General features: G+C 34.9%; 2 protein-coding genes across 4 annotated transcripts; one reads left to right on the plus strand and one right to left on the minus strand.

Moving 5' to 3' along the window:
- Nucleotides 1-3,224: 3,224 nt before the first annotated feature.
- LOC120625236 lies at nucleotides 3,225-6,169 on the plus strand. 3 transcript variants are annotated; one of them, XM_039892241.1, is made up of 4 exons: nucleotides 3,225-3,247; nucleotides 4,113-4,175; nucleotides 5,030-5,200; nucleotides 5,929-6,169. In XM_039892241.1, the coding sequence occupies exons 2-4, from the start codon at nucleotides 4,118-4,120 to the stop codon at nucleotides 6,147-6,149; spliced, it is 450 nt and encodes a 149-aa protein (XP_039748175.1). In that variant the 5' UTR covers nucleotides 3,225-3,247; nucleotides 4,113-4,117; the 3' UTR covers nucleotides 6,150-6,169. The 3 variants fall into 3 exon arrangements, with proteins under 3 accessions (XP_039748175.1, XP_039748172.1, XP_039748173.1); XM_039892238.1 differs by having other exon boundaries at nucleotides 3,245-3,434; XM_039892239.1 differs by having other exon boundaries at nucleotides 3,245-3,312.
- A 5,087-nt stretch (nucleotides 6,170-11,256) lies between these two features.
- Nucleotides 11,257-19,332, minus strand: LOC120625045 (CAPA peptides-like). Its single transcript, XM_039891956.1, has 4 exons — nucleotides 19,266-19,332; nucleotides 15,682-15,786; nucleotides 13,749-13,970; nucleotides 11,257-11,348 (listed from the first exon to the last, which is right to left on the minus strand). The coding sequence occupies exons 1-4, from the start codon at nucleotides 19,330-19,332 to the stop codon at nucleotides 11,257-11,259; spliced, it is 486 nt and encodes a 161-aa protein (XP_039747890.1).
- Nucleotides 19,333-21,126: the final 1,794 nt, after the last annotated feature.

The raw sequence follows: 21,126 nt of genomic DNA on the forward strand, positions 1-21,126 counted from the left end.
AATAATCATAGCGGTACTTCCTGTATAAAGCTCTACTAGTTACTACTAAATTAACCTTTGTTATAAAATTTCTTTCTATCGGTGAAATAATTACAAATAGTTGGAAAATCCAAAAGTACAAGCCTCATATTATCATTCATTACAATAAAAATGAGATTGTTTGTAAATAGTAATTAAACTACATCTAATTATACCGTACCGAAAAGTAATAGGCTTTTATATCTTAAAATACTGAAGCCACAAAAATAAACCTACTCGATAAGTGAAGTATTTCGCTCGTTATCGTGACCACAAGATACGGGATTCGCACATACAGACACACGGACGTCCAAGACAGAACATTTTAAAAAAAAAATTTTTAATTAGTTTAAATAATAAAAAGAGATTTAAAAATATCATAACTTTTAAAAATAGTGTTTTTTCTCAACATTTGTCAATTTATATTTACTTATAAAAGCAATAAAGAATAAAAAATGTGACATTTTAAGTTGGAGAATCACTCGGTGTGCGTAAACTGACAGTAATACCCACCTCAACGTAATTAACGAATTCAGTAGTTTGAAAATATATCTTTGTACTCTTAATAATATTAGATAGAAGTTTAGGTAGTACATTTATAAGTGAGCTTCCAAATTCTAGATGCTGAGTTATTTTGCAGGATTACATAGATATTGCACAAGCTTTAATCAGGGGCAAATTGGTGTGGTCTATTTTTATATGTTTTATAGTTAACACAACTGTGTTGCGCTTATCGGCATTAAACGTTTAAAAATACCTACTCACTTATAAGGCATTCGATTGTTATAGGCTTTTGATGATGAAAGGAACCCTGAATCTGTAAAACCGACTCACACTCAGCCGACTATTTTTTATTAATGTAAACTCTATATCTACGTAATTTTAATTTAATACGAAACACTGTCATTCGCGTGTACGTACACGTTGTCAAAACCACATAATTCACAAATGAAGAAAGAAAATGCTCTTTTTATTTGCCACACATAACATCTGATTCATCTAATACTGTTAATTGCGAATGCAAACGTCGAATGCACTCAATGGTATTGTGGATAGATTAACAACAAGTAGACATTAATTAACAGTTAATTTACAATCATTACTAGACTTCAGTTTATGAAGCTTTTAACTTAATAGATACAGTTATGGTTCTTCTATTTCACCAAGAACATTAAGCCTTAGTTGAAGTTCAGTATACTGAAAAATATTTAAAGCTTACCATACGCATAAGAGCAGCGTGATTGTTCAATGCACTAATTGACTCTTCCACAAAAGAGAAGGCCTTGGGAAGATGTGTACCTATTGAATTTGTATGTATTAACGTAAGCAGTAAATATTTGAATGTTACCCATTAAAAGACAACTATGGAGTACCCCAGGGTATGATCTTGGACCAGCTCTTTTCCTTATCTACATTAAAGACTCGGATAAAATCTATCTGAAAAATGATCAAGTTTTCTAATTTGCTCATTGGGCTTTTTAGGATGGTTATTGGGAACTAACCTTATGCTATGCACAACGGGGGTCAAAACGCTAGATGAGCTGCCGTAGGGTAAAACAACGAAGTATAGAAAGGCTAAGGATCTAGGATATCCTTCTGGCTTAAATATTTGCCACCTCCTATCCCTCCTGGTTAGGACCAGAGTATTGTTGGTAAAACCGTGAAATCCAGACTATACACCAATCTCTCACTACAAAAGAATAAGTCAATCCGTAGCTCCGTTTATGTGTAAAAGAAAAACGAGCCAATCAACACACTTTCACATGTACGGCTAATAGTAGCAAATTTTCTATTCGAAATCTTAATTAAAAATAATTGAATATTCTATATCTTCGTGAGTAAAAAGAACAAGGCTAAAATATAACTTAAAAGCATCAAGTATCAAAACCAGTCAGTTTTTGTAAAGTCCTGAAGCCCTAGATGGTAACGCTAAGATCGAGTTACAGGAATAAAGGATCAATTTTATGCACATTGTGTCTCAGCCTAAGCAAATTAAATTAGCTTTTTAGTTGGGTACAGGCCTCCACTCTAATCTCTACATAATCCAAAAAAAAATAGCTCGCCGTGTCTGTCTGTTTATCCGCTAACTCCTCCTTAACCACACAACGGATTTTGATGCGGTTTTTACCATCGTTTCATAACATTTTCACATATTGTGTAAAGTTTATATACAGGTGGGAGACTTCGGCCGTGGCTTGTACCACCCTACCAACAAAGACTCGTAGTGCTCCTAAGCGATTTTTCGGTGTCTACGCGACATCATACGCTAGTATGATGACACCGACTAGGGATATGGGTTTACTTAAAATGCCATACTCCTAACAGGTTAGCCCGTTAAAATCTTCATCATCATCCGTTAACAACAGATTAAATACTTTAAAAGAAATCATAGTATAATTAACTGAAAAATTAAATTACGTAAACACGCTTGGCCGCGTATTTTTTCGTATTGCACAGGTAAAAGTCAGATGCAAACATTTCTCTTTTTTTCTAATTTATCACGTGCGAAGCTGGGGCGGGTCGCTAGCTTAATAAGAGAATTATTTATAATTTATTGACATACATTTAAAATGTAATTTCTATTGATAATAGTAATCTATTGCTATTGAAAGACGTACTAATTAGGCGTGACATTTCGGGTCACTAGCGCGTGATAAGGGTATAACGTCTTTATCTTACGGTGGTTTAAGATACTTGAATGAAATAATTAATTATACAATAACCATGTAATAATGTATATGTATTGAAGTCTTCACATACGGAAGCAGAATTTTAAAATACGAGAAGGTATATACCTTTATACATAACATTAATCGATTTATGAAGATTTCAATGTTCTAACACCACTACATACCATCTCCCATTTTGAGAATTTCAAGGTAGTAAATACCCTTTCCTCAAAAAATTATTGGTTCTAACTTTAAAATTATAGGAGGTAAATTTTCAAAATAAATAGAAGCGTACTCTGTATATTATCAACCCAAGATTAACCGCACAAAAACACTGTTTCTTTTAGCCCAAACATGGGTTTAAAGGTTTCGAATAAATAATCATTTTGTCTAAATGTGACGCAACTATTTCGAAAACACAGCCAGACATTAATTTTATTTATTAGAATTTTGTAAATATCAACTATCAAGACGATTTAATTGCACTATACGTAAATTACTGCCACCATCCGAACTAATGTATTTACCAGCCAGTTACAACAAATGATTCTCTCGTCACGGTACTTTACTATTATTTTTTCAAGTATTAAAGAAATTCGTTTTAAGTACTACATATTTTTGTGAGGTCATTACGTTATCATTCTTTGTTATTGTTGATTTATTGGTTAGCAGTCCAAGTAATACTTGCGTAATAGTAATATTACTTATAGAATCTTAGTGTTGACAATTATTAAATTAACAAACAAGGTAATTTTTTCTAATACGAGTAAGTAGCTGGTGTTGAATTGGCTTAAAGGACAAAAAATATTGCATTTTATGCATGAAAACGGCCGTATGAGATGTAAGACGTAACCAGACTCCTTACTGTTCTGTCCAAATTCAGTGAGGTGTGCAACAGGGAGATCTACCCTCCCCAAATCTGTTTACTACCGTTACCTATGCTAGATATTTAAAAAGACCTACCATTATGCATTGTTTAGTGCCCAAAATAAAGGTTCTAAACAGAGAACCCTAACTTCAAAAACATCAAAATTTTAGATGATTTAAATATGACTAGTATTTACACTCGGTGTTATTTTAAAATGGAAATCGTTGAGCCATACTTTGATTAGTGTTCAGTCAATACAACCTCTTAATTCTTGATGAATCCTGAAATAATATAAAGTAGCAGACATCGAAATAAGTCTCATATAATTATTGCTAATTATGGAGCTTTTTTAAAAGCTCGGAGTTCCTCAGTTAACAACGAAGAGAGAGAAGAACTCGTGACGAAATAGCTGAACAATGCTAAACAGACAATTGCATTAAGAGCTAAGGTGCTGGAATGGAAACCCTTTATCAATACAAGCAACTCCGACAGACCACGACCAAGTGTAACCATAGAATTTTTTTTACTGATTTCATGTTTAACTAATTTAATTGCAGTTAATATGATGGCGTTGAGGCAGAGTTTATCCATAGCAATTCTCTTATCATTAATATATAAATGTAAGTAAAATGCATTTTGTTTAACCCGTAATACAAAATCCTTAGCCCCTAATTTATTTACGTTAATCATTTAAGGTCATAATACACGAGTACTCATGATTCGCGTTTTTACCATCTAAAAACTCCTCAACCATTAATAACCTTTTAAATGTGTAAATGTTCCAGTATCTAGGAAACACCCAGGTGACATTCCCGTGGGATTTTAAAATAGCCTCTGTTATGTCTTATGCACACCTAAAACGAAAATCTAACAGAATGTTTACAATTTAACCATTATTTTAACGGATGAATATCACGATCTGAGGTTCTGATATAAATATTTTGGGAACACTATGGCATACCTTTTGAAATATTTTATTATCTTCATCTTCAAACTATTATTGTCCCACTGCTGGGCACAGGCTCTGAAAGTCTCTTTTCTATGAGTGGAGAGATAGTTTTAGATCATCACGACGCTCAAATGCGAGTTGGTGGCTTTAACATGCTCTTCGAGGCACGGGGATAGGGATCGCCAGTTTTCGAATTCTGAGCTGGTAATGAGAACTTTTTAACTGAGTTCGAAAACTGCTAACCAAAGTTAATAAAATATATATATGCCGTGTGTTGGCGGCAAATCCAAAAACAGTTCACCACCACTCCTTTTCCCGCGGTTCTTATACGAGGCCACCGAGGGAATATAACGGAGAACGGATAGCAGCATCCTCTGGGCTATCATTACAATTTACTACGATCACCAACATATCTGCCCGGCGTGGTTCTTATGAACATACCCTCCTATTGGGAGAGGCCTTTAGTCCAGTATTTTAGGCTATTGATGATGTTGATTATAAAATTTGTATCACATTTAATTCCAGCTGAATGCATTCAATGTTACTACTGCACCAGCGCGAACAACACAGCCTGTCTCGACATTAATATGTACGATGAAGAGCTGCGCTCGCGCATCGTTCCGATCATCGAGTGTGACAGAGCCATCCCAAGCTCAGTAGCCGTCAACTTCTTCTGCAGGAAGATTGTTCAAACCGGTACGATTTCCCATTGATATTTGTAATTACATACGTTTATTTTTCTCTAAAAGAGATTACAATTTCAATTAATGAGAATGCTTACAACTTATTTCTAACTACGAAATATAAACGGTAAGTAACTGTCTCGGTTATTACCAGTGCAATTGATAAACGTAGAGAAATCTTCTGTAATCTAAATCCCTTTCCCCGGAGTGAACAATCAAAAATCTGAGAATGTTAATGATTATAAGTAAAATGTCCAGGAGCATTAAGCTGACATATTTATTTCAACCAAAATAACTAGCACAATTTTGCTTAGAACTACTTATCTATGCATAATCATTATTATCAAAATTGGAGGTGCCTCAAAGGCGCGGGCGTTGCGCAGGCGGTGGTAGGAGTTCTGCATTCCCTAATTTAACTCATACCCTGATTACTACGCCGATTTGTCGCGGACTGAAGATCGGAGAACAATATTAAAAATTCATTTATTGCAAGTCGTTTTGAAACGTTAAGTAAGTCTGTTTGTAGTGACTCTACTAACGGTTCAGAAGGCAGATTGTACCGAGTAGAGCTAGCAAGACACCATACTCTTTTTCAACTCCATTTTACAGTTTACCAGACTTTAAAGTTTTTCTATCTTGTAAGCGATGAAAGCGGAGCGGCCTGCTTTCAAGCAGCCTTAGAAAATTGATTAAATGTGTTAAATATTTTGTTCCTAAATAATCATTATTTTTCTTTTTTAGTTTTTCATCCCCACCGTGATTCAGAGGTGAGAGTTACTCGCGGTTGCGGCTGGGTGACCCACGAGAAGGATTGCTATAAGGATGACAACAGCGACCACCTCGGAACCTATTGCCAGTGCTACAACAACCTCTGCAACAGTGCAGAGACCGTCGACCCAGCAGTCGCCACCTTTCTCTTTCTAATCTTTGCTGCCGTCACTTATTTGTGGAGTGGAATGTAGATTACACACATTTAGTTTAATTTGTGTTGCTTCATTCATTTCTACCGTCCTTTCGTTTGTTGCGTTCTTTGCATGCCCTGCGAAGTGTTTGGTATGTTTATATTCCATGGTTTTTACCATCAAGTGGGCCATCTGCTAGGTCCGTCAATTAATTATTACTTTGAAACAACAGTGGGTTTCATACTAATAATTATTTGACTTAGGACTTCGACTTCACTTTCGGGGGGCCGATTTCTAATCCCAACACCTCTAACTTTTAAAATTATGTGCATTTTAATCAATTAAAATATAAGTTGCTTTAACGATGCTTCAAGGAAAACATCGTGAGGAAACCTGCATGCCGGAGAGTTCTGTATAATGTTCTCAAAGGTGCTGACGGCCGAGTGGCGGAGTGGGCAGCGACCCTGCTTTCAGAGTCCAAGGTCGTGGGTACGATTCCCACAACTGAGAAATGTTTGTGTGATGAACATGAATGTTTTTCAGTGTCTGGGTTCTGTATATTATAAGTATTATATTTATATTTTTTTTTTTTAAATCAGCTATCTTAGCGCCCATAACACAAGCTACGCTTACTTTGGGGCTAGATGGCGATGTGTGTATTGTCGTAAAAAAAAAGAAAAAAGGTGTGCGGAGTCCACCATTCCGCACTAGGCCAATGTGGTAGACTACGGCCTTAACTTCTTCTCAATGTGGGCGAAGACCCGTGCCCTGTAGTGGGCCGGTTATGGGTTGGTATGATGATGATGATGATGAAAAAAATAAAATAGTATGCCGATTTGAGATTTGAGATCATTACATTTTTATTTTTTTTTATTTATCAAATGCTGTAATTTTTTTCTATCGCTGGTAGTGTGTGGCACAGTCTAGTAAAAGATTCCAGCTGAGCAAAAACTTTATAGCGTCACGTATGTCCGTACGTTGAAGTCCGTCTTTTGTCCTGCTCACATCAAAATACGTGTACAAACTACTAATATCTTTAGACATTGATATTACTGTTCTACTAATTTGTACAACCAAATTTGAGTCTTATAAAACTTATAGTAGCAAAAGTACACAAATAAGTTCGAACGTACGTATACCTACACCTAAAAGCTGGACACAATATTTCTATTATTTCGTAAGAGGTATTAATCGAAGTTATAAATGAATGAAACTGGAATTTCCCTGTAAATAGGTCGTTGGGGTAAAATCCTTAAATCGTTTAACAACACCACGTTGGTCATTCAAAGCCCTTTTAGGGTGCCGTCCACACGTCGCCTTGTTTGCTCGATACCTGTTTAATTAAGCGGGGTATGGCCATAGTGTGAGCGAATTTAAACAACCGCTTAAGTGCCTTCTTAATTTGAGATCGTGAATTGAAACCGGGCTACCTGTGGTAACCTGAATTTCTATATTGGCTCCGGTGTAGTGGTGCTTCGGATTCGGCAGCGTATCAGCGATTTTCTTTACAGTTAGCGTTATCTGTTTTAATGAATATTTTCAATCTAATTCTGATGGTAGATTGAATTTAATAGTTCCCTTTCCGGTAGATATCCAGCCGTGCATATATGGTAATATGGTATTCCATATTGCATTTCAAATAAACTTCGTACGTAAACAATTTTGTTAATTATTGGCAGGAAATTGGCAGTGTTAACACCCGTGTCTCGGACAGCACCGTATTATCACTATATCGTGGTAATAGTTGTTAAAGCCCACCAACCCGCATTGGAGTAGCATGGGACTTGGGAGTTCAATACTTCAAAACTATCTTACCTTTTAAAAAGGAGGTACGTGCCAAGGTGAGAATTGACCCTACCTTAAATTCGCAATTTAAGGCTTACCATTTTTTTTTCAAATCGCGGTGGTAATATGCTTTAAAAACTATAAGAGAAAAGACCCAGCTACATTAATACTTAACAGGCTGGGATTAAGATGACAAGGAGTAAAACTTAATTGCTAGTTCAGCGAGAAGTTGGCAATGGGCGGGACGCCTAGCGCGGCGAATCGTGGTTGTGTTCCTAATGTGATGGAATGGCAGGCCCACATCAGGTTGGTCCAGGGATACCAGGGGGGGTCAGATGACATACAAGAGTCGCAAAGTTACAAGTGACACGAGACTGGAAATCTAGAAATTTCTACAAAAGAATGGTTGAGGTGTTTGGCCTAAGATTTTTTAATCAGCAAAATCAAAACATTATTAATAATAGTTTCTGCATAATAATTACTAATATTGTTTACGGAAAAAATACGTGGTTCAAATGACATTAGGGATTGATTGAAGTGGGAATATGGAACTAGGAAACAACTACGGAATAGTATAGTGCGTCCAGTTTTTATCCAGTTGACGTCTATGACAACTGGGTGGCTATTCACTACCCGTCATTCTCTAATATCACCTAATGTAAATTTCACAACTTTGTCTTATTTAGGATAATAATTTGGACAGCTCACGGTAGGTATAATGTATTGTACAATCTTTAATGAACCTATTTGATTATCGATTATTCTTTTTATAAAACTTAGAATCGCTAGTTGCATGGCGGTGCTGTATGTTCAGATTACAATTTATGATACAAAACATTTGATATTTCATTTCTTTTTTGATTTATTTATTCCCTCTCTATCTTTCTCTCCTCATTTATGAATTTTACTTGTTACACGACTGGCAATATATGTATCTACATTTGGAATCAGTTTCTAAATATTTAAAAAGTAAAATAATTTGTAATGTATGCAACAGTTATTTTTAACAAATCACTAGGTGGTAAATGACTGCAAGTAACAATATTTATAAAATATCTTAATTTAGTTAGATAATTTTGTTTATTGAATGTTCATGTTCTAGTATGACGTTATCTTTATTATATTTTACCGGAAAAAATACAAAACTTGACGAGCGTGCACCGACCAAAATTTTAAATTAGAACAAGCATTAAAGTAGCAATAGTAGCAATAGTAGCAAAAATAACAATAAAATATTCCCAATTCTTTACACGTGTATCTACCAAAGTTTTTTTCTTTTGTTTGGCAACACTACTCGATAATACCAACTACTAAATGCTCTTTTTGGTATCATCATCATCATTATCATCAAATTATTACCGGCCATACAGTTGCCAGCCAGCTGTCCTCTCAGAATGAAAATAGTTTTGGCCTTAGTCCACCATTGGTCAAGTGTGGATTTGGTAGTTTTTAAGAACGATAGGAAGAACTCTCTGGCCTGCAGATTTCCTCATAATTGCTTCAATTTGGCATAGTCAAGTTAAACAAAAAAATATGGGAATACGAGATCTTAAATTCAAAATTCAAAATTCATTTATTTCAAGTAGGCCTAATACAAGCACTTTTGAAACGTCATGTCTGTCCGCGTGTAGTGACTCTACCTCCGGTTCGGAAGGCAGATTCTACTGAGAAGAAGCCGGCAAGAAACTCAGCTCTTTTCCAACATCAAAAATTTACATTTTACATTTTAACATTCATTTTTCTATCTTGTGAGAGATGAAAGGGGAGCCGGATGCTTCCAAGCAACCTTGTCATTAAGAAACTCATCAATTGTATAATAACCTCGCTGTAATAAATGAGTTTTAACACATTCTTTAAACTTATGCATTGGTAGGTCCAAAATTACTTTAGGAATCATATTATAAAAGCGTATACTCAATCCCACAAATGACTTTTGCACCTTTCGCAGACGATATGCAGATGTCACTAATTTATGACCATTTCTTGTAAGTCGACTATTTATATCCACTTTTTGTTTATAAAGACTAATATGTTGTCTTACAAATACTATATTGTTATAAATATATTGTGACGCTACCGTAAGTATACCTATTTCTTTAAATTTTTCACGGAGGGATTCACGTGATTTCAGTTTATATATTGAGCTCTTTTCTGCAATATGAATATAGTTTCAAAATCAGCAGCTTTGCCCCATAATAAGATCCCGTAAGACATTACACTATGAAAGTACGCAAAGTAAACAAGTCTTGCTGTTTCTACGTCAGTAATCTGTCTAATTTACTCGGTGTGTCTAATTTACACGGTGTGTTGCGGTAACGTAGGTACTTTACAAATATTTAAGGCGGCCACAGGACCAGGCGTATAAGTCTAGAGTTCAATAATAAAACAAAGACTTCGTATTGTTGCATAACTTTATTTTAAAATATCATTAATGTAGGAACCTACCTTATAATATAATAAATGCTAGAATTATTTCGTGGATTTTATAATTTTGAAACAATAAAAAATCCACCCAGCCTATGAAATAATTCTCGCATTAATTTATTACTAAAGCAAAACGTATTAATTATTATTTTATAACATCAAATTTATTATTTTAGTATTGGGAAATTATCTACAAATTCTTAGATCCCATAATTAATACATTGGCGGATTTCCTAAAGAATTAACGAGACAAAGATAAATTTATCTACATAAATTAACTTATTTCGAACGTTATTTTTTTTTAATATTTTTAGTATTTAAGTAGTTTTAGTTTTGGCGAGTGTGACTGTTGTTCAGTTGGTTATGTTTAGTTTTATTTTTATTTTTTGTAAACAAATTTAATATTCTACAATCTCAAAGGTAATTCTACAAATGCTTTACCAATACGTTATCTTATAGAGAACATGAAACAGTAATAAAGTAAAAACCAAGAAATTATTACAGTAATATGTAGTAAAATATGACTGTAAGCGCGTAAAACCATTATCAGGTGGTAAATCGATTGATTTACAACTAAACTGTACGTGCTGTGAATAAAAGCCCTAAGTTGTATTATCCGCAGTGTGATTACGTAGGTATCTCGAAACAGGCTTGCGACAGGCTTAAACCTCGCGATCTTTGCTGTCAAACGTCACTTTCGCATACATAAGAAATAAAAAAGTGACTTTTGACAGAAAAGATTGCAAGACTTACGCAAACCTGTCGTAAGATACGTTGTCATCTTGTGTAAAGTAATATAAGTTTTTTTTTAATTAAATGTTAGAATAAAAATTATAACTTAAATATATTAAACTATTAACTATTAAATATTTTAATAGTTTCATATTTGAACAGATGCATATAGTTTAAACAGTTGAGAACGTGGTTTCAGTCGAGTGGAAGGGTGAAGTTTATCTGTTTATGATTGTTTCGTCTGCCTTTTTTCGCGATCCATTTCAGGGTTCTCTAATTGCTCCGGTTCACTCTTCTCGACTCCACTTTGAGAAATGTCTGTAAAAAAAAAAACAATGAAGGTAAGTAAATTTTTTTTCTATTCATCATCATTGTCATCATCAAACCGTTACCCACCCACTACAGGGTCTTCTCTCAGTTTTTATGATTATAAAGTTTATTAAACAAACTTTTACGAGAATTTTCGAATAAATATCTATTAAAGTGAAACTTTTATTACATTGTCTCAGACTTTTTCGACTGTATGTTGCATGTCGCGTGACGGTCGGCCGCGGAGTAGGGATAAAGTGACAGGCGCTCGTCAGAGCAGCAGAGGCCAATATGGCGGCGCCTATAGTTTGCATTAGCTGACCGTGTAGTGTATAGACTATCACTCATTTGTACCAGTGCTCCATAAAATATTGATTATATATTAATGATTATAAAATATTGTTGTCAGTTTTTTAATATGTGTATCATCATCTAAATAATTGTTAAGTATGTATGTCGTACTCTAAAACACATAGTTCAATAAAGATTTTAGTTGTAATTCACATTTTCGAAGTATAAAATTAAGATTGATGAAGCGATTTTATACCCTTAATGGAATATTATTCTGAATTATTTAGTTCAATGTCTATAATGTGAAAAAAGTTTCACTTTTACCGTGGAATAAAACCTTACAATCCTTTTCTTGTCACTATCGGCCGCAAAAGTACGCAGGAAATAAATTAAGATTAATAGAAAATCAAAAAATGCTACGATTTCATTATTAATAAAATTTTTCATTATCATTCCTCAGTGCCATTATTTAGATTTTTTCCATCGCAGCAGTGTATCTCAGAGTAGAATACAGATCTTCGCTTCATGATTATTGTCGCGTTTTATGTTGAGATAAACTATGGATGAAAATAATGAAATTAATTCAATATCGAGAGTTTAGTTTTTTTTCCAAAATAAAGTTTTGTTCATACCCAGTCCAATGTGATATTTTGCGTATTCTTTTTTCGAATGTTATTCGAAAGAACATAATTCTAAGTTTAAAGTTCAAAACTTGTTCTAACCAAACGCGTCGTGTTTGTAGTTAACTCGATGAATCAATTTGCCGAGAGTATTTATAAGGGAGGCTTTTATGCAAGGGGAGCCTACGCGCCCCTTTTAAGCCGGAAGTGTAGTTATAATTTGATAGAGGAGCAGCTTTCAGTGGCTTAGTTCCACGAGGGTAATGGAAAACAGGAAACAATTAATATTACTTATTATTATTACTTTTACTCAGAGGTAAATCTTTTACTTAAAAAATAAATAAGACGTATGGCAATAAAATTAAAATGTTTAATAATGGTTTCTTTCTCGGGACTGTCTAAAAATACGTTTTGTATTGGAATTTTATCGTTTAGGATATTGTTTTGAAGTAAAAACTTCTTTAGCCACGTTGAAAGATTTTTGGCCGAGAAAAACGTAGGCGATCGCGTCACCGATGACCTCGACTGACGTTTTGCGCCAGACTTGTGACGCGTAGTATAGAGCTGTGCACATGTTTACACTTATACTTTGTATATGTTGTATATGATCACACTAATACATTGTTTATACTGGACTGTATGACTATGTTTGACTTCTTGGATGGGTAAATTTTATGATTTCGCGTTACCGATTGATTTCATTGTTTAGAATTTTCACATCTGTCTGAAGTCTTTATGAATGAACCTGTAATTTTTTTTAACATTTTTTTTTTGCAATATAAGATGATAGCAGGCTTAGGGCTGATTTTACCAATCAATGTTTGTTCCTTTAGCGACCCGTTAAGTGCTTTAACGGGCCGTTAGTGTAAACGAGTGTCCCACCACGCGCCAACTACAGGGTGTAGTGATTATCTTTCCTGACGGGCCGCTTAAGGTAATTGCTGGTACATAGGTCCGCTAAATATATAACAGACGATGAGGTACTGCTGGTTCTAAAGTTGGACATCGTTATTTGAAAATGAGTATTTGGAATATCTAAATACTGGTTACTGCAGTGATTCAGGCCTTTGTATTGTGGCCATGCCTAGTTACAGACAATTACGTGCCATTAACCGATGTCGCGTAGAAAACGATTATTTGTATGGATTTAATATAATTGCCATACTCCCTAACAGGTTAGCCCGCTAGCATCTTACACCACCAGGCTAGATTGCAGTCAAGGGCTAAGTTGTAGTAGAATAAAAAAAAACTGCGCATGGAAGTATTAGTTATTATTATGCCCGTGCTCAAAGCGAAAAAAAAGCGGTTGGAAGCGGTGATAAAGCCCCAGTGGGTAGGACTTCGAATTCACTTTCTGGGGGCTACATTCGAATCCCAGCACGCACCTCTGACTTTTGTAAATTATGTGTGTATTATAAGCAACTAAAATATTACAAAAAAAAAAACAAAACTAAAAAAATCTCCTACCATAGGCATTTCCATCGTCCGTCTTACTTACCATCCTCCTCACTCCTGAATGCCCTGCCCAGTCGCGGCCCGAACCACATGCCCGGTGTATCTTTAGCCTCCATCTGTTCCAAGCTCTCCCGCTTAACGAAAGGGTTCCGTCTTCCAAAGAGCAGTTCTTCAAGCTGAGGTGTCATCTGGTAGTCTGGATGATTCATTTCGCTTCGACCGACCCTGGGAAACGCGTACAGCTGTCTTTTCACCGGTGCAGGATCTGATGATATAAAATAATAAATACTAGGATACCATCACAGATAAAGAGTAGCACTGATACTCAATTAAGATATAGGATTACAATTTCCAGTAGTGTTTCAGTATTCACCTAAAAGCCTTTATTTTATTACTAGTCATTGACCTGTTGCACTTTACCGTTTTCCCTTACTTGCTTCTTTCAGTATTCCTTCCAGGTTGTCTGGAGATGGAGCCTTGAAGCGATAAGACCGCTTTTATTTGTGGATAAAGACTTCATCTATCTATATAAACATCTAAAAATAAATTGTTAATCCTAACTTATACTAACTTTACATTTTATATACATTTAAGTTAAGTTTTGTGTATACGTGTGTGTGAATTATTGTTTTAACATTATGTATGATCTTTTTCATTCTGTTGCCTTATTAATCCGTGACGTTTTACACACACAGCTAAAGTTATGGTTGTCATTGGATATTTTATTTATCCAACTTTTGTACAGTTCTGTCTCTAAAAGTATTGATCCTATATAAAGAGTTAATATTTCGTAGAAAAAAGAAAAAAAAAATTTAATCCACTTCTAGTTAGCCCTTGACTACAATTTCACCTGGTGATAAGTGATGATGCAGTCTAAAATGGAAGCGGGCTAACCGTTAGGGAGTGTGGTAGTCATACGCCTAATAGGCGTTATTGTCGAGTATCAAGATATTGAAACGTGATTAACAGGTAGGCACCTTTTACCTATTATTTTAATTTTTTTCTAAACCTTAACTTAAATATTCGTTTATGTTTGTATTGTATATACAAACAACACGTGTAAATAAAAACCGAAATAATACTTTACAGGCTTTAGAGGAACATTATGTACCGTCTCTGAGACTTATCTGTGAAATCGAAAACCTAAGTAGCTTAGCGTAGGTACCACCGGATATGCGTGTGTCGGTCTTTTATCTTCAATAGGGTCGCCATTCGACCTAAACTAAGGACAGTTGTAGGTATGATAACAGGGCACTGCCCACTAAACAAACACCTTTCCATTTTAGGTATAACTGACAGCCCCCTGCAGAGCATGCATGGAGACGGAGGAAACACCGATACACGTAATGCTCCAATGCAACGGAGTAGCAGAACAACGCGCAGCACACCTTGGCTCCTCAGCAACACTCCATGAAGCACTCGGCGACCTGGGCGGCCTGCTAAGCTTTTGGAGCGAGCTCGGCTGGCTGGAGTGATCCAGCGGGGAGCCGCATCAGTGGCCATACGTACAATGGAAGGTCCCAGACCAACCAAGTGCGGAAAAGGCCCAGGAACAGAAGAAGAAGAAGAAGAGGGTCGCCATAAGTTAACACTTAGAATATTTGCTTCTTTTGATTTAATATTTTTACAGGGTTTAAAGAAATTGTCCTTATGAATACTTATGCATCCTTCAACATTATTACGTAATTCGGTTACACGTTGTATATATATATATGTATATATTTTCATACGAATATATATATTTTTAAATGATTTTTATATACCCTCTCAATTGGTATCTGTCCTATACGAAAATCAAATGAAATGTATATATTTGTATGAATATGTGATAAAATGTTCTGAACAAAATAAAACAACGGCAACATATTGCCGGTCAGGCAATCCCAACATATAAAATTTCGTCAATTATATGTAATTTTGTGTAATTGGGAAATTAAATGAAATTTTCTGATGAAAATGAAATAAGTAATCCTTACTTGAAAGCATATCGCTGATCTGCCACGTGCGGCTGTTGGCGCGACCCACCCTCGGAAAGGGGTACAGGTTCAGCACACCATCGCGACGCAGTTTGGCGCTGCTGTCTGCGACCATAAATAATTATAAATATATTATGGCAATACACACATCGCCATCCAGCCCCAAAGTAAGCGTAGCTTGTGTTATGGGTACTAACATTATAACTAGTAAGACAATAATACACATAAATACTTACAAAGATAAACACCCAGACACTGAAAAATATTTATGTTCATCACACAAACATCTTCCAGATGTGGGAATCAAACCACTGCGCCAATCGGACGTCAAAATACAGAATTGAAACTATTAAGGCTTTGCTGGTGAAAGCCTAGTGGTTAGAGCTTCGGCGTCCCTTTCGTGACCACAGAGTTCGATCCTCGATACGCCCCTCGCACTTTTCAGATTGAATTGCGTTTTAAATTAAAGTAATTCGAAATATTGCTTGCTTTAACGGTGAAGGAAAATGTCGGGGGGAAACTTTGTCTCAGAATTCGCAATAACGTTGTAAAGGGTGTGTGAAGTCTATCCGCACTTGGTCCTTTGTCACAAACCATTTTCCAGGAGACCCGCAGAGTGATAACGTATCTCGCGACAGCAATGCGACCGGCGTAAATCTTGCAATCACTGCTGTCAAGCGTCACTTTTGTTTATTTATTGTATGGAAAAGTGACGTTTGACAGCAGTGATTGCAAGATTTACGCTTATGAACATTGTTTGTAATTGCAATTACAAACAATGTTCATAATTTTCTCGAGGACTTGAAGTCTACAAAATCGGCTACCTATTCATTGAAATCATAACTCTTGTATGACCTTCATAAAATGACCGTAAGGTACTTTGTACCATATGAGACTTTTACCTGTGACCTCTTTGTGAGAATAAATAGTCACGTTATAAAAGCAAAGTAAAATCACAAATAGTTCTGTAAACTTCGCACGTCCTCCATCCATATCAATGAGATATCAAATGACACCAATATAAGTTTGTCTTTGTTTTTATTTCCACTTTGTCAACGTAACTTTTTACTTTCAAAGTTCAAAAAAGCCGTGACGTGAGTCCTTCTTAATAAATGCCTGTAGGTACTGTTTTATTTGAAATTAGCTGTTGCCCGCGACTTTGTCCGCTTTCGTTTTTTCTTTTTTAAGAGTATTTTTAAGTTGTGTATTATTGTAAAAAAATTACTTTTTCAATTAAGTTTTGTTAAGGTCCTTAATTTTGTTAAACTTTTGATAACTTTTACATTAAATGTCCGATTAGAATTAATTAATAAACTTTTAATGCTATATAAATACCCTTGTTGACAAAAAAATTTTGCTACATTGTGTTCAATTATTGCAATTTTCTTGAGGATTTCCAATTTTTTGGAAAATAAATTATTGCTTATGTTGAACCGTGATAGTTTAGCTTTCTTTTGGCTAAGAAATAGTTACAATCGGTCCAATACTTTCGGAGCTTATTGGGTACAAACAAACAAACAAAAAAATCTTTCCCCTTTATAGTATTGAGTATATACAGAAGTATATATTGTCTTTGTTTCTCACGTAAAGTAATGAATGCTCCTCGAGGACTATTGAATTTTACACGCGACAGGTCCATTAGACACTTTGAAAGTTACATTTGAACTATGCTAATAAAACAAGTTTCGGTGATATGGGGTTTGTCAATACCTATTAAGTTTACCGTATGATTGCCCAAACTTTATTCATTTGACGATCTCTTAAGGCACATGTGACCCTTTGAACTCTTGTCAAATTGATAGTGCCACTAATCGTTTCTTAATAAATAATTAACTGAGCAACAGTTGCGTGCACTTCATATTTGCACAAAAGCACTGCCTACCCTCAAATTTAAAATATAACTCGTATAAGAGGAGTATTGCAATTTGCCTGCAGCTATGCATGCCCTGGTAGAAACCCAGTGCACGCCATTGCTGAGCAAGGTCACTTTTCATCGAGATGTGGTTCGTCGGATTGCGTATTGAACATGTTTGTAAAGTCTATTTCTAGGCCTGACATGCAGCTGTTCTGTAAAAGTCGGCAAAAGCTCTTAAAAAATAAGAATAGAAAAAAAATTATAAAACAAAATAAGTCCTAGTATTTATTCCTACACGTCTCACAATCAAAACCATCTATTCCTTACTTTTTAGTTTAAAGTTTTTTTGAACTGTTTAGTAAATAATAACACACTAACATAAAAAAAATCTCCTTCAATGTTGTTTGTTTTTATTTAATTTTATGACCCTTTTTTTCTATATTTTTTAAACATACTTTACTCTAAAAAGTTATAAAAAGATTGTTTAAGTGAGTGAGTGGGTGTACACCAATTTGTCTGGCCTAATTTAAAATAAATAGAGATGCCACTATATGAAAATAAATAAATATACTACGACAATACACACATCGCTATCTAGCCCCAAAGTAAGTGTAGCTTCTGTTATGGGTACTAAGATAGCTGATGAATATTTTTATGAATATTGAATATAACACACATACATACTTTTAATATACAGATAAATACACTGAAAAACATCCATGTTCATCACACAAACATTTTCCAGCTGTGGGAATCGAACCCACGGACTCGGAACTCGGACTCGGAAAGCAAAGTCGCTACTCACTCTGGCAACCGGCTGCTAAATATGTAAATGTGATTTAGGTGAAGAGTTCATGTGTTCTTTTCCTGCCCTTAACTTCTTTATCAACTTGATGACATTTACTGTGAGTATATGTCTTTTCTTGTTGGTATTTAGTTCATAAGTAACAAAATAAACGGTGATAGTCTTGTGGTTAGCACCCCAGTTTCGTGGGGACCGAGTTCGATCCCCGGAACGTACCTCTAAGTTTTCGGAGTCATGTTCGTTTTCAATTCAAGCATACAAAATAACAGTTGCTTTAAACGTGTGGAAGTAAAACTGCTTGCCTGAAAGTTTGCTATAACGTTCTCAAAAGTGTGTGAAGTCTACCAATTCGCCAGCGTTGTTACTAACGCCTTCGCATTGTAAGAAGAGACCCGTGCCTTGTAACGGGCCGGCAATAATGATGATGGTGAACAAAATCAAGTTGTCAATATGTTAATCTATATCTATAAATATATATAAAAGGAAGTTGTGTTAGTTACACCATTTATAACTCAAGAACGGCTGGACCAATTTTTATGATATTTGATTTTTTGGATTTCTCTTAGTCCGGAATAGGATAATAAGTATTAAAATATTATATTACATTCATCAAAAAAAAGATCCGCGGCACGAAGTTCACCGGGACAGCTAGTTTATAAAACTAGCTTTTTTTTTTACTAATCCCGTGAAAACCATCTGTTTTTCAGTGATAAAAACGCAACTAACTCTGTACCAAACTAGTGGTACAGAGTACACTCTAAATCAATCTGATTTGTTGCTTAGTTAGGGTGCTAAGCGAGGACAAACAAACACAATTTCGCATTTACAATATTAGTAAGGATAACCTGTATATAGTATTGTCTATGGTCTATTAAATTATATTGGAATGAATAATAAAGAGTTTAAAAAAGATTATAAACTTACGGTATGAGCTGGTGACTACCGATGCAAGTAGGATGATTGACAGGGCGTACCTCGTTGTGGACTGCATCGTTCCTGTTAATATTAAAACACCATCGTCATCATAATCCTCATCACCATGTTTATGAACGCATCAAAAGTGCCATCTATGTGCATATTAAAATAAAGAAATATTTGACTTTGACTTAATCCACAGCATATTAAATCATTGACTTAATATACTCTTTATACTCTTTATTTGTACACCACTCAGAAAAACGAGACAAAAAAAAAGAACAAACACATGAAGAATGAAGCAGGATACAAAAGGCGGCCTTATCGCTAATTAGCGATCAGGCCGTAATATGCCGTAATGCCGTGATATGTAAGCTCACTGTATTTAAGTCAGAAAAGAGTCCGCGAGACGTTTAATTTTTAGTGTATTTAGTCATTAGTATGTCTATTGACAATTACTAAACGTTGCTACTCGCGGGGAGTATTAATATAGTTCTTCTTCTTTTATGAGTTAATAAATAGCTTTTTGTATTAATATAGTTTTAGGAAACATGTCAAAAATATCTTTATTCAAATAGGCCCATATGTCGATAACTATATTCGTAAGCATAAAACTAAAGCTACGAGGGTTTCAACGCGCCCTTGTCTAAGGAGCCCACAATAAACTTTGTCGGATGCTCTTTTTTGTTATCACCATCTCACATTGTTTTATGGAAATATTAGAAAAGTAACCTGGTTTAATTAACCTGAATAATTCACACCCAACCTTTATTATCGTTTACGTAATCCTATAAAAAAGTCTTATTATGGAATAACCATAATAAGACTTTTTTATAAGCTAAGAGACACTTCTCACGGTTATCCAAATAAGATAAAAATTTAATTAATTTATAAACCATAACAGTTAATTTTAGATATAACTAATGCTGCATATTTATCAAGAGCTTTACCACCGGTTCTGTAGCACTTTCTATCGAGAAGAAACCGGTATGAAACTCTGCAGTTGTTCTTTTTCAACACGAAAAAGTGAAGGATTTTTGTACAAACTTTTATCCCCTATTCAACCCCTTCAGTAATGATATTTCGGGGTAAACAAACAGAGTTTCTCGCGCATTATAATATTAGTACAGAAGTTTAGATTTATATATGCTTATCTCATATTGCAAATCAGTGTTTTAAACTTTGCATACGAGAGAGATTCGATTAGTCGATTAAAATATCTTATTTTGTTACTAGTTCAGCGAAAACCACCAAGTAGGTGTTTAAATTTTACATCAAAGTACCTACGTAAGAACTTGTGTTTTAGTACAGGCGAGGTAAATAAAGATAACAATTATAAATTTCAGGCTTTTAAAGAATTTTCCCCTTCAGATTTCCTTTCATACCTCAGTTACCTAAATAATCCATCAATCTAACAAGCTCACAATCGTGACGAAAAACGAGGAGCTTCTAAAAGAATGATTAAAAATCGATTTAACAGTTTCAAAGTTTATCGATTACAAACAAATCTTTCCCCTTTATAATATTTGTACCTACGAGTATATATAAAAAAAAACAATATACTACGGCAACACACACTGCCACCTAGCCCCAAAGTAAGCATAGCTTGTGTTAGAGTATGACTTTTTTTATTAACAATAGATATGGGTACATGAATACTTATCATATACAGATAAGCACCCAGACACTGAAAAACATTAATGTTCATCACGCAAACATTTTCCAGTTGTGGGAATGTAACCCACAGCTTTATACTAAGAAAGCACCCACTGCGTAAATTGGCATTACAAGTAGATGAGAGTTTTAAGAAGATATTACTTGATTTGGTTTGATCTTTACAGCAATAAGAGAGAAGTTTCAACTTGGTCAA

Source organism: Pararge aegeria, chromosome 7 (assembly GCF_905163445.1).
Source record: "Pararge aegeria chromosome 7, ilParAegt1.1, whole genome shotgun sequence".
NCBI lineage: Eukaryota > Metazoa > Arthropoda > Insecta > Lepidoptera > Nymphalidae > Pararge > Pararge aegeria.